The following is a 12,383-nucleotide window of genomic DNA, read 5'->3' as shown; positions in this document are numbered from 1 at the left end:
TGAATGGGTGACGGGCACTGAGGGGGGCACTTGACGGGATGAGCACTGGGTGTTATTCTGTATGTTGGCAAATTGAACACCAATAAAAAATAAATTTATTATTTAAAAAAAAAAAAAAAAGGAAGCAGCTGGCCTTGCGAGAGTCCTGCCGGGGCCCGAAGCTGCTGGGAGACTGTGCAAATCTGAGAATCCGAGTCTCTCTCTCCATATATGTAACACCTGGCTGCAAAAGGGGCTGTCTTGGGCCTGATCATCTAAAATCCCACCTATTGTTCTAGACTCCTTCCCTCCCACTCTGTCTCCTCCACCCCTGCTCCACAAGCCATCAGCCTTTCCTGGATTCCTGAAATGCCCCTAATTCTTTCCTGTTTCCCGCCTTTGCAGCATGGTCTCTCTTCCTAACCTGTCCTATCCCTACACTTCACATGTCTAACACTCTCTCCCGCCTTTGGGCCTTGGGCAAGGGATCCTAAGGCACTCTGGCTTATCATCTGACCTTACCCCGGGGTTTCTTTCCATCAGTTATTGTCCAGGTTATAATCCTTTATTCATGTTTTGTCTCTTCCGTTAGGAGACAGTGTGGGCAGGGACCCGTGTTGTTCCCTACGGTACCGCAGCACAGACCAGTTCAGCAAGTACCCGGTGAGCGAACGAGATAGAATGAATGAACAAAGGAGTGGAGGAGGTGTCTCTGGCAGAGCCCAAGAACAGGGAGGCCACGGGGGCGGGGGCCCAGGGTCCTGAGGAGTAGCCTGGGCAGGAGACTGCAGGGTGTGCTGGGCCTGCACCGCCTCTGGGCAAAAGCAGATCTCAGAAGAGGGCGGGGGACCCCGAGCCCGGGCCAAAGTCCAAGTCCGCAGGGGGCTGCGCAGGAAGCTACTTGTACCTAGGACCCGCTGTCGCCGGCTCCGAGCTCCACCGCCAGCCAAGCACAGGGAGGCCAGGTCAGTCGGCGAGCCGGGAGCGGGAGCGGGAGCGGGAGCCGGGGGCCCAAGGGTCCGGGCGAGAGCCGCCCCGCACCTGGCGGCCCCTGCAGCGTGCGACCCTGGGGCCAGCAGCTCTCGGCTCCTCGAGCTGCCGTCGCGAGCTCCGGGACGGTGGCGCCTCGCGGGCACGGGGAACTACATTTCCCAGAAGGCCCGGAGCACGTGGGGTCACAGGGAAAGCGCCCCGGGCGGTGCAGCTTCCCGGCGCCACCGGGCGGCTCTGGGGGTGGGGGGGCGAGTCGGCGGCCCTGCGGCCCCGGCCCCCGGGAGGTGGCCCGGCTGGGGCGACGTGGCGGCCCGCAGCAGAGCCGATGAGCAGCTCGGTGGCGGGGCCCGACTGCTGCGGAGGCCTCGGCAATGTTGACTTTAGGCAGGTACGGACCGGGCCGCGCGGCTGGGAAAGCAGGGAGAGGGTCCGCGCGGCCGGGGGTGCTGGGTCTTCCCGCCTCAGCAGCCGCGGCGGCGGCCAACGCCCAGTGGGCGGGGCCGCTGTTGCCAAGCAACGGGGGAGGGGCGGGGCGAGCGGAGCTGCCTGTTCGGGGGCGTGGCGCGCGCGCGCGCGTGTGAATGGAAGAGAGGGATTGTATCAGAGAAAGAGTAGTGTGTGCGCGTGTGTGCGAGCCTCTGGGACTGTGTGATCAGGGTTGCCCTGAGAGTGTGGGTCCTGGCTGAGTGGGGAGTGTGCGGGGCTGGGACTGGGCGTGGAGGCGCGTGAAGGAGGCCGCGCAGGTGTTTTTGGGGAGTGTGCGTGGTGGGAGCGTGTGGGTGCGTGGGAACTGGGGGTCCTGCCGCAGCCCCGTCCCCCTCCCGGGGCCAGAGGTCGCGCCCTGGCTCCTCCACCCCCTGGGGTTGAGTTGGCTACGGGACATCACCTCTTTCCAGGCTGGAGGATTGGAAAGACTTGCTGGTCTTCAAGCCTTGTGCCAGGATGGCGTGGGACGGGCCCTGCTGGCTGGAGACCCGGCTGCCTGGGGCAGCAGCCCGTGTGCAAAGTCATCGGCCCTAGAGTTTGTTTTTTCCTGGCATCTCGCGCCAGGCTCCCCTTCCAATGGCTGTTCCTCTCCCACCTGCTGCCTTCTCTCAGAGCCTCCCTTTTCTCACCTTTCCACCTTTCTCATCCCTCAGCCACTGTCTGTGGAGCCTGGGAGCTCCGTCTCTGCCTGGAGCAGCCTTTCTTTAATCTAGTGCGTTTCTTCCCTTTAGTCATTCGCTGATAACAGCCAGTCTTTGCAACGGGAAGCCTGGAAGCATAGAACATTTTCTGAAGGGGCTAAAATTGGTCAATGTTTCTGAGATGTAGCTGGTGGAGAAGTGGGAACTGAAATCCCTGTATCTGTGAGGAGGTGACTCGCTGTCTGAGACAGGGTGATAAGCTCTGGTCAGCAGGGACAGCAGGGCAAAGGCCTGAGACGGGGGCAGTGTTTTGTCCAAGGAACAAAGAGAAGGCTAGCATCTGACCCTGAGAGGGTGCAGGAGGAGTTGACATTGGTTGGTGGGAAGCAGAAGAGAGGAAGAACAACCTCCCCCAGGAGGATGAGGGTATCCTGTGGAATCCTTAGAATCCTAAACTGTAAATAGTCATTAGAGAATCTCTGGACCCACATGGACAGTGGTGGTACCTTTTGTGTTTTCTACCATAGCAGATTTCAGATGAAGAGGGCACTTGGAGAGTGCCAGGGGCGCTGTCAGCATTGCCTGGCTTCGGGGTGGGTACTTCCTGGATAAATGACTCTGTGTGGAAGGCCAGGTCACCATGAACTTGAGGTGGGACGTCTCTGAGCCAGAAGCCCCAGTGTGAGGGGGCAGTGGGCCCAGCACAGGCCCAGTGGAGTGTCAGGGCACTGCCGGGTAATCTGAGTGAGGCCTGTGGTCTAGACCTAGCACTGGGAGCGAGAAATCAGCCGCGAGCAGGGGAAGGTTCACTCGGTGTGTGTGGGAAGGGTTTTTCTGTTCTCCCCTTTCTCTACAGGTTTGATGGGGCTGTGCAGCTGGAAAGAACTGGGAGTGCTTCTGGGGACAGGTCAGGGTGACCCTAGTTGACTAAGATGCAGTTTTTCCACTGCTGCCTCTCTTTTGGTACAGCTAAGCTTCCTATCACCAAAGGATTTTTTTTTTCTTAACAACACCACCACCAGCAAGCACGCTATTGTGTATTTGTCTTGTGTTGGTTCTCCTCCTTCTTCAGTCAGAATCTCTGGCTTTAAAAGAAGTTAGTCAGTCCCTGGCCCACGTGAACACCAAGGTTTCTTTGGACTCCGTGGGCATCTGAGCTGCAGGATCTCAGTGTGCTAGTCTAGCCCTACCTGATAGGAATGTAATATGTCCCATTTATCATTTAAACTTCTCTAGCAGCCACATTTTGAAAAATAAAAAGAAATTGGTGACATTACTTTTTTCTCTTTTTAAAGATTTATTTATGCCAGAGAGAGAGAGAGAGAGAGAGAGAGAGACAGAGAGACAGAGAGAGAAAGCAAGCTAGAGAGTGTGCGAGTGGGGCCAGGGGCAGAGGAGAGAGAATCTTCAAGCAAACTCCCTGCTGAGCACAGAGCCCCACACAGGGCTTGATCCCATGACCCTGAGATCACAACCTGAGCTGAAATTAAGAGTGGGATGCTCAACTGACTGCCACCCAGGTGCTCCGGTATTATTTTTAAGAGTTTATTTTATTTAACCTACTATATCAAAAATATTATTTCATCGTGTTGCACCATAAGTTCCCAATAGCCACATGTGGCAGGTGGCTACCATATTCAGCTGAATGGTGCAGCCCTTGAATACAATGGCCTTGGCCAGCTATATTTTGCACCTGCTCCAGCTGATACAGAATTTTGGTTTTGTTTTTAATTAGAAAAAAATCACCCACTGGGATGAGGAGCGTACCTGACATGGCCTCGCTGGCAATGGCCCTTCGTAGCTTTTTGGCTATCATGGGATTCTAGAGCCCTGCTCCTTGGCCTGTCAGCTGCATGAAGCAAGCTGGCTGGTGGGTGGGTGGCAGCAAGGACTGTCAGTTTGCTGTCCACGGGCAGGGGTACCTCCAGAACTCAGAAGATGACTGCAGTGGGGCCTAGGGGTGCTGCCTTCTTGGAGAACCCAGTCTGGCAGGGTGTAGTCATAGGGGCCACTTTCATGCCCATTTCCATTTGGACACACCTGCTCTCGTGAGCAGGTGGGTGATGTCACTTAGTGTAGGTGTCAAGAAGTGTGCTTCAGCTTCTTGATCTGTAAATGAGGGGATAGTAAATGAGGCTCTAGGGAAGACCAGAATGAGATAAGAGTGTAGAGGAGCTTTACAAATTGTCAAGCATAGCCCACCAAAGGGTGGTCTTCAGAAGGCAAAGCCCCTGTATTCAGAAAGTTTCAAGGCCACAATGGGGGATAGGCCTGTTTAGTTGTACAGTTCCCATTTATGATAGGAGTTGGAGACAAAATCCCAGTGGCAAATGTGGGAGATCTTGACTGCCTTTCAGGGGAAGATGTTTGCCTGCTATGCAAATTGTCTTTAAAAACCTTTGATGCTATTACTTTGTTAGAATATCAGTCTATTTTACTGGATGACTAATTTTGTGACATTCTCAAGGACCTAATTTTTATCTTCAGTATTTTGGGTCAAAGTGAAGACAGCTTCACTGTCTTCAGGTAGGGGCTTTCCTCTGCCCCTCATTATAACCTTGGGCAAGTCATTGAAGTTCCTAGAACCTCAGTTTCTTTTGCTTCTGTTGAGATGATCAAGTGGGTTTTCCTTTTTTGTCTGTTAATGTGGTGAGTTACACTGATGTTTTGATTATCAAACCAGCCATGGGGTGATGCAGGATCCTGAGATGTTATCCTTTGTATATTTTGTTAGATTTGCCTTGCTTCTTTTTGTTGTTGTTGTGGAGGATTTTGGTGGCTATGCTCATGAGGAATAGGGTTTGTAGTTGTCTCGTGTCTTTGGTTTTGTTATTAAGGTAATGCTGGCCTCTTTGGGTGAATTGCAAACGAGTCTCTCCTATTCTGTATTCTGGGAGAGATTGTGTGGAATTGATGTCATTTCTTCCTTAAATGTTGGTAGAATTCATCCAGTGAAATCTTCAGGGCCTGGGGTTTTCCTTTTCCTTTTCTTTTTTTTAAAAGACTTTATTTATTTATTTATTATGAGACACACACGGAGAGGCAGAGATATACGTAGAGGGAGAAGCAGGCTTCATACAGGGAGCCCGATATGGGACTCAATCTCAGGAGAGATCCTCTGCCTATGTCTCTGCCTCTCTCTGTGTCTCTCATGAATAAATAAATAAAATCCTTTCTTGAAAAATAAAAAATAAAGCCAGGACTTGGTGTCCAGTAACTTCCCAAGGAAGGTCAGCTGGCTAATTGTTATTGCTTTTAATATGTAACATGTATTTAAATATATGTACTGAGTAGCATCAACCCTGGGGGCGTGGGTGTCCTGTCTGGGTCCTTGAGGGTGAATGTAAAGAACAGGGGTCTGCAGGTCACAATCACACAAAGGTGGTAAGAGAGGGGACCCAAGGTGGAGAAGATGAGGGCCTTGAGAAGCACAGGACCCATCCATGGATACCACTCCCAGGAAAGGGGCTCACTTGGTCCTGCTCATTAGGCTGCACATCAGCTGCCAGCGCCTTTTTGCACCTGGTCCAGGATACACTAGTTGAATGAAGAGGAATGGACATCTTCCCCTTTCCTGAAAGGAGTTATAGATGTGGGGTATTAGAACAGCTGCTGGCCATTTCTTTTTATTGTGGGATTTAGGAATGCTTCACATTAGTGTTTTTCCAGAAATTGTAGCTGACCACCGTTGCATTGTGACATTCCAGCAAACCTCCTGTCTTAAGATGGCTTGCAGGGCTTGTGTGCCCTCAGAGTTCAGCATGAGGGCTACATTCCTTGGATCAGTGTCCTAGGACTTTCTACCTCTTCCTTAGGACTCATGTGTTCCTAGAGGGCCCCCCTCGAACAAGGTGAGATGTCTGTATTAGTTAGCTGTAAGCAAACAGAGGGAGGGCACAGGACAGCACAGCCCTGGAAGCACCCTCTGTACCTTGTTCTCCCCTCTGTCCAGAATGTGGGTGGGTGGGTGGGGGGAGCAGTCTCATCGCCCTTGCTTCATCAAAGGGAAACCCTGGGCTGAGATTGGTCACAGAAGGCCTGCCTGTGGTCCTTCCCAGAGGGTGGGAGTGATCCGATTCCAGCTCAGATTGTGAGCTGCCCAGAGACCTTCTTCTGAGCCAGATGCCCCCCTTCCCCCATACAGAGTAGATAAAATGAGGTAGGAGGACTGCCTTCGTGTAAAAGTTTTAAGAAAAAGACACTGGCACGTTCATTCTTGTGTCTGTGTCCTGTGTCAAACAGGGGCTCTAACCAAAAGTTGCCCAATAAACATTGCCTGAATCCACAGAGAATGCCAGGGGGCCCTTGAGGGTCCCCTGGGAAAGGCAGAAGAGACTGTGGTTCCAAAGACGTATTTCGCTGTGATGGAGAGTGGTGCTGGAGGACCCCATCCCCCCCTGGTTCCTCCTGCCCTTTGCTGTATGTGGTGTATGGATCCCACTTGTGATCGATGTGACTTTGACTCTCTGGGCCTCTGCTGTTTGTTTGTGTGTCACAATGTGACCCTGGGTGCTGTTGACCCGCAGCAAATCATTCCCTGAAGTGTCCCCAAAGCCTGCAGTAACGTGAAATTTGCTATGAGCCGCTTCCTTACCAACTCATAGGGCTTCAGTAGCTGAGCCCATTCATCGGTGACCTGAGTGGAATTATTCCTGGTTCTGGTAGGTAGTGTCTCTCTTTTCAAGCACAGAGCTCTGCAGTCTGTGACCTTGGAGCGGGATTCCATTCTTAGAATTACCCAGCAGAGGAAGCCAAGATTTTTGCTGTTTTAATGAGGTTGGGGTAGGGAGGGGAGGGGAGGGGAGGGGAGGAGCAGGGGACCTTCCGTAGTCAAGGCAGCCCACAGGTGTCAGGAGTGACGCAAGGGACCCGGGATCTGGGACCCTCCTGATCTGCTCAAGTGTCACCTGGGGATACTCCCTATCCAGTTTCAGGAGGGAGGGCCGCCCTTTCAGGTGAGCTTTGGGAAGTGACAACAATCAGGAGAGGACGTTTGGGTCCAGGAGGAGTACCACTGTGGAATATTAGTCATTCTTTCCTGCCAGGCAACGCAGATGCCCCACTTTCAAGGTGACCCAGGTGACGGGATACTCTCCTCCCACCAAGACAGTTTGACCTGAGGACACTGGGACCTGGTGGGGGCTGAGGTTCCAGTTTTAACCAGTTCAGTCCTAACTGGGAGCTTCTGCTGGATGTCCCCTGCTGCCAGCTGTGGCTGGCCTTAGCTTGTTAACCTTTAAGTGCCTCAGTTTCCCTCCCTCAGCTGCCACAAAAGGCGAAAGGAGCTAATTTCTCCTGCTCATTTGCCCTGTCTCTTTGCGGGTACTCGAGACTCCTCCTTCCCTCACTGCAGCAGTGGCTGCAGCATTTCTAAGTCCTTACCGAAAGCCCTGGCTTCTATCAGGAATCTGGAAGGGCTGGGTTGGCCGTGCCCTGGCTCTGCCCTCTGCCTGTGATCTGGGGGTTTCTCTGAGCTTTTGGCTCTCTTATCTGCAAAGTAGGCCTAGCAGTAGTGCTCTCCAAGATGAGGCACGTGAATTTTAAATAAATACTCTTTGGTCTTGTTATCTGGCACTGGGAAGTTTCTTGCAGGAGGTCTTTGTCCTCAGACTCCCCCTTAGAATAGGGGCACCCAGGTGAATGCTCGGAAGGACATTGAGTTGAATCCTTAAAAACATCTTCAGCATTTCCAGAGAATATGGTTTCCTCTGCCCGCTGGTGGGGAAATAGGGGACACAGGTCACCGTTCCCAACGCCGAGGCCCTCCCTAACCTTCCTCCCTGGGGAGGTGTCATTTACACACAGCGAAATGCATAGACCTTAGAGCCCAGTTGGAAGGCCTAACATTCAAGCTCCTGGCTACCTAGACTCCAGTGAGATGGAGAATATTTCCATCACCCCAGAAAATGCCCTGTGCTCCTCCCCGTCAGTGCCCTACCTTGCTTCACAGAACCTACCCTGAACCATTTGTTCGGTTCTCACCTGCTTGGTGTCCCCAGGCCTGGGTTTCCAGCCGTGACCCTCTGGCCATCGCCTGTGCCCACTCTCTAGCTGGATGGGTGCCTGCTGCGGACCTCACACTTTGCCCTCTTTCCTCTGGCTGGGTCCCACCAGTGCAGGGTCAGCCTGTGGGACAGGCAGCACAATATTGAGGGCACACTGGTTTCGCCTGGGATTTGGGGTTTCTTATCCTCGAGAAGGCATGCATCCCTTCAGCCAGCCACCAGCTCATAGCAAAAAGTGATGAGTGTGCAGGCTGTGTGGGCACAGAGCAGGGCTTTGAGAATTAGGCCTGCAGGTAACTCAGTTTGGCTATCTGTAAAATGAGGATGCTGATGACAGTGGGAGGAGACAGTTGGTGGGAGGCTCTGGGCAGGGGTAGGAGGCTCTGGGTGGGGGTGGGAGTGTGTGGGGGGGTGGAGAATATTTTACTTCTCTCTGCTTAGTGAGAATAGACCCACAACCAACTAAAGACCCGACTGTTGGTGTTTCCCTTGTCATGAACACATGCTGCCTTACTGTGTGGGAGGGTAGGAGAACGGGAATAGAGAATTCTGCTCTGGAAGAATGGTGGCCTTCAAAGGGGATCTGGCTAACAATCGAATCCTTGTCTGTCGAGTTGCCATATAAATTCCCACGGGGAGTGCCTGGTGTCCTAAAAGTTAGCAGGGTGAAAAGTACATTTCATGTGCTGGCCCTACACTCTGTGATGCGATGATCGAGGGCAAGCCTGGGTCTTAGAGGGCCTTTTGTGGGCGGCCTCGGATGAATGGTTGGTGAGGATGCCCGGTTTATGGAGTTGTTGCATGGGGCGAGTAGTATCTGGAGGGGATGATGGGTAGTGGAGTTCAGGGAAGGCCAGGGCATCAGGACTCCTAGTAGCTCCCTGGTGCTCCTCCCTGCACACACCTTCCACCCAGCTGTACATCTGAGGGATGGGCAGGCCTCACCCCGGGAGACTGACCTGCCTTGAAGATATCCTATCCCCAGGGTTTCTAAGAACCTGAGAAAGCCCTGTCCCATCCCTTGTCTGGCCATCCCACCTCCTGGCAGTGCTGGTGAACACTAGTTGATTACACAGCCTAAAAGGTGCCATAAAAATATTTATGAAGGTTGTGGGCACTTGGGTGGCTCAGTGGTTGAGCATCTGCCTTTGGCTCAGGTTGATCCCAGTGTCCTGGAATCGAGTTCTGCATCAAGCTCCCCTCAGAGAGCCTGCTTCTCCCTCTGCCTATGACTCTGCCTCTCTCTCTGTGTCTCTCATGAATAAATAAAAATTTAAAAAATCTTAAAAAAATATTTATGAAGCACAGCGCCTGGGCACCTGGTGAATCTGTGGCCTCATAAGTAGAGGGATCAGCTGGCCACTGCTGGCTGTCCACCTGCAGAATCTCCACTGCTGCCACATGGGCAATTTCCTTCCTCCAATTTGAAGCCAGAAGGGAGGGGATCAGAGTCCCAGGAGCACAGGCAGCTGAGCTGGAGGGCTCTTCAGAGATGTACCTTTATCCCCTACTTTTTACTGATGATGAAACAAGAGTTGCTGTTCATTCTGCAAATATTTACTCTTTGTACCAGGTGGAAGACACAAAAATGGAGGAAATAGTAGCCTCTAGCCTGGAGGGATGATTATGAGATAGGCACTGTAACCAAATAATCATAACAGGGTGTACACTAAAGACACAAAAGAGTGCCACTGGTGAAGGTAGAAGAGATGCTCCTGCTGGGTCTTGAGGTGTGAATAGGAGTTCGCCTAGAGGTGTAGAGTGATAAAGAGTATTTCAGAAACGTGCAGACCCATTGTAAGAGGGCCTAGAGCATGATGTTTGGTGTGAGTGACAGATGGGGCAGGAAGGATAGCAGGTGATGGTGGATCTAGTGGATGCAATGAATTTATCACTTGTCAGCGAGCACTGGGATGGGTGAGCTCAGTGCAGGTGAGGAGGCCTGGGGTCCAGAGCATGGCAGGAAGTGAGGCATGGGAAGCTGGCTGAGGGCAGTGGGAACAATGGGATCAATAAACAGATTGGATTCATGGATGAAAGAGGACAAGGGCCAATGGCAGGCAAGCTTTGGCTGGGCATTGAGGGTTGAGATGGGGACCTTCAGGGAGAAGGGGCAATGAGGCAGGTCCTGCTCTGTAAGTGGCCGAGCAGGACCAGAGCCCCACTCTGATGGCTGCTCCCCAGCCCAGCTCTCTTTCCATCCCTCCTCAGGGCTCCTGCTCCACCAGTCAGCCCCATCGCAGCCTCTCAATGAGCCTTGCAGTCCGGTGCTTAATAAATTAGATTTATTTATTGAATGCCCTCAGGTTCAGTTCTGGGGCTGAGGTGTGCCTGTCTTCCTCCAGAGTGGACAGTCTGTTTTGAGGCCTATTCAGCCATTTGGTCCTTCATGAGTGGCCTCACCTCTCCTGGTGTGCTCTCCAGGGCAACTTGGAATTTCCTGTCATGGCCTCATGCCTTGTAAGGTGTCCGCCCCGAGGGCCACTGAGCCTCTGCTGCTCTGCATGATACTGGGGGCCTGGGTGGGTGGGGGAGTCTGACCTGGGACCAGAAGAGAAGAAGGCTGGAGGACAGGGTTCGGGGTTGCCTGCCTGGTGGGTGTCGGTAGCGCCCACAGGGTGCCCAGAGCCTGTGATCAGTGTGGAGCAAGGCTGTGCTTCTAATGTCACTCTTCCCTGGTTGCTGAGTGAGTCCTCCTTTGTCATTTGTTTATTAATAATGCGCTTGTGGGCTCCCATGGCCACTTTGTCCCTCAGCCATGTCATCCACATGTTCACATAGTGGTGCCTTTTTTGGCTCGTTCATTCTTAGCTCTGCCCTTGGTGCCTAAGAGGCGAAGTTTGCCCTAGACTTGGGACAGGAGGCCCACACACGCGAAGGACATGCTGGGCCACATCTTCTATGTTCAGTGACTTTCCAGAGTCTTCCCACCGTCCCTACAGGCAGGGTGTCTCAATTCTGCTCCTGAGGGACACTGGGGCCATGTGTGGAGACATTTTTGGTGCCACTGGCACTGAGTGGGTGGTGGCCAGGGGTGTCGCTGAACACTCTATGGTGCAGGGGACGCCCCCACCACAGGGAGTGATCCAGCCCAAGTGTGGACTGCAGAGGGCAGGAAACCTGCTGGAGATGCCCCACGTGGCATGAAGCTGGTATGTCGCGTGCATATACACAGAAAGAACATTTAGTACAATGTGTTGTGTGTTATTTTATATAAATGTGTATATATATGTATATTTATGTATACATATACATACACATAGATATGCTGTGGGAATTCTACAGCTTGCTCTGTTCAGTTGACATTTTTAAAAGAATATTCCAGGTTGACACATGGCTAGTTTGTTTAAATTCTGTAGCTTAGCTGCTTTAGGAATGGGCCCTATTCTCTGTATCCATTCTTCCATAGATGGACAGCTAAGTCGCTCATCTTTTTCATTGCCTGCACTCGCGCTTTGCACGCTCGCATGAGTTTCTCCAGGACAGGCGATCAGAAGTGAAATTGCTGACAAGTAGGAGCACGCCTTTCAGTTCACACCCTCCCCAGCACTCAAGGCTGTCCCTCGGTAGGGCTGGTGAGAAGGAGGCACGTTACTGTTGTTTTAATTTGCATTTACCTGATTACTAGGGAGGCTGCGTGTTCCTTACCATGAATGCCAGCCCCTTGGGTTTGCTCTGGGGCCTCTGAAGCCCTCTGCAATGCATGGTCTCAGGCATGGCACCTGGTGACGGTGACCCAGACCTTTGTCCTGGTGTGGTCACTTCCCCTTCAGGGTGCTGGCCACTCATCCTTGGCGCCAGTGATTTCCTTGTCTAGTGTCCCTACTTGCTGCTCTTCTGCTGCCAGCCGGGCCACCCTCTGACTGGGCACGATGCGGGTGGTTGGGTTTCAGCTTTTTATCTTCAGTTTTATGATTACACTGTAGTAACCTTTGCTGGACTTGCTTGTGCCCGAGCCTCCCAGAGTGTTCCCAGAGGGCAACTTTGTTTCTGAGCTCCGGGGGCTTGTCACTCCATGTTCAGCTTGTGGGGCTGGGCCGTCGGGGACTGGGCGGTTCTCCCGCTGATGCCGTCTCTGTCCCTGCAGGCAGACCTCTGCGTTATGACCTGGCTGCTGGGCTACGTGGACCCCTCGGATCCCTGCTTTGTGGCTGCCATCCTTACCATCGCTTTCAATCCACTCTTCTGGAATGTGGTAAGTGCCCTCGCACCAGTGTTGTCTGGATTGGCTGCGTGGACAGACAGACAGATGGCTCTTCCCTCCCTGTGTCTGTCTCTG

The 12,383-nt window shown here is 52.7% G+C and overlaps 1 protein-coding gene across 3 annotated transcripts in view; it reads left to right on the top strand.

Annotated features, from left to right (window-relative positions):
* Positions 1-762: 762 nt before the first annotated feature.
* The window catches only part of PEMT (phosphatidylethanolamine N-methyltransferase), an 87,327-nt gene continuing 75,706 nt past the window's right edge, over positions 763-12,383 (top strand). The window contains exons 1-2 of one of the 3 annotated variants that reach the window (XM_055306066.1): positions 763-944; positions 12,192-12,299. In XM_055306066.1, coding sequence (XP_055162041.1) covers positions 12,207-12,299 — 93 coding nt within the window. In that variant the 5' untranslated portion in view covers positions 763-944; positions 12,192-12,206. Of the gene's footprint in view, positions 945-1,172; positions 1,361-6,636; positions 6,761-12,191; positions 12,300-12,383 lie in introns of those variants that run through there. The other 2 variants (XM_055306064.1, XM_055306065.1) reach the window with 2 other exon arrangements.

This window comes from Nyctereutes procyonoides, unplaced genomic scaffold (assembly GCF_905146905.1).
Source record: "Nyctereutes procyonoides isolate TBG_1078 unplaced genomic scaffold, NYPRO_anot_genome, whole genome shotgun sequence".
NCBI classification, from domain to species: domain Eukaryota; kingdom Metazoa; phylum Chordata; class Mammalia; order Carnivora; family Canidae; genus Nyctereutes; species Nyctereutes procyonoides.
The sequence above is the reverse complement of the archived record's forward strand: the minus strand, read 5'-3'. Positions and strand labels throughout refer to the sequence as shown.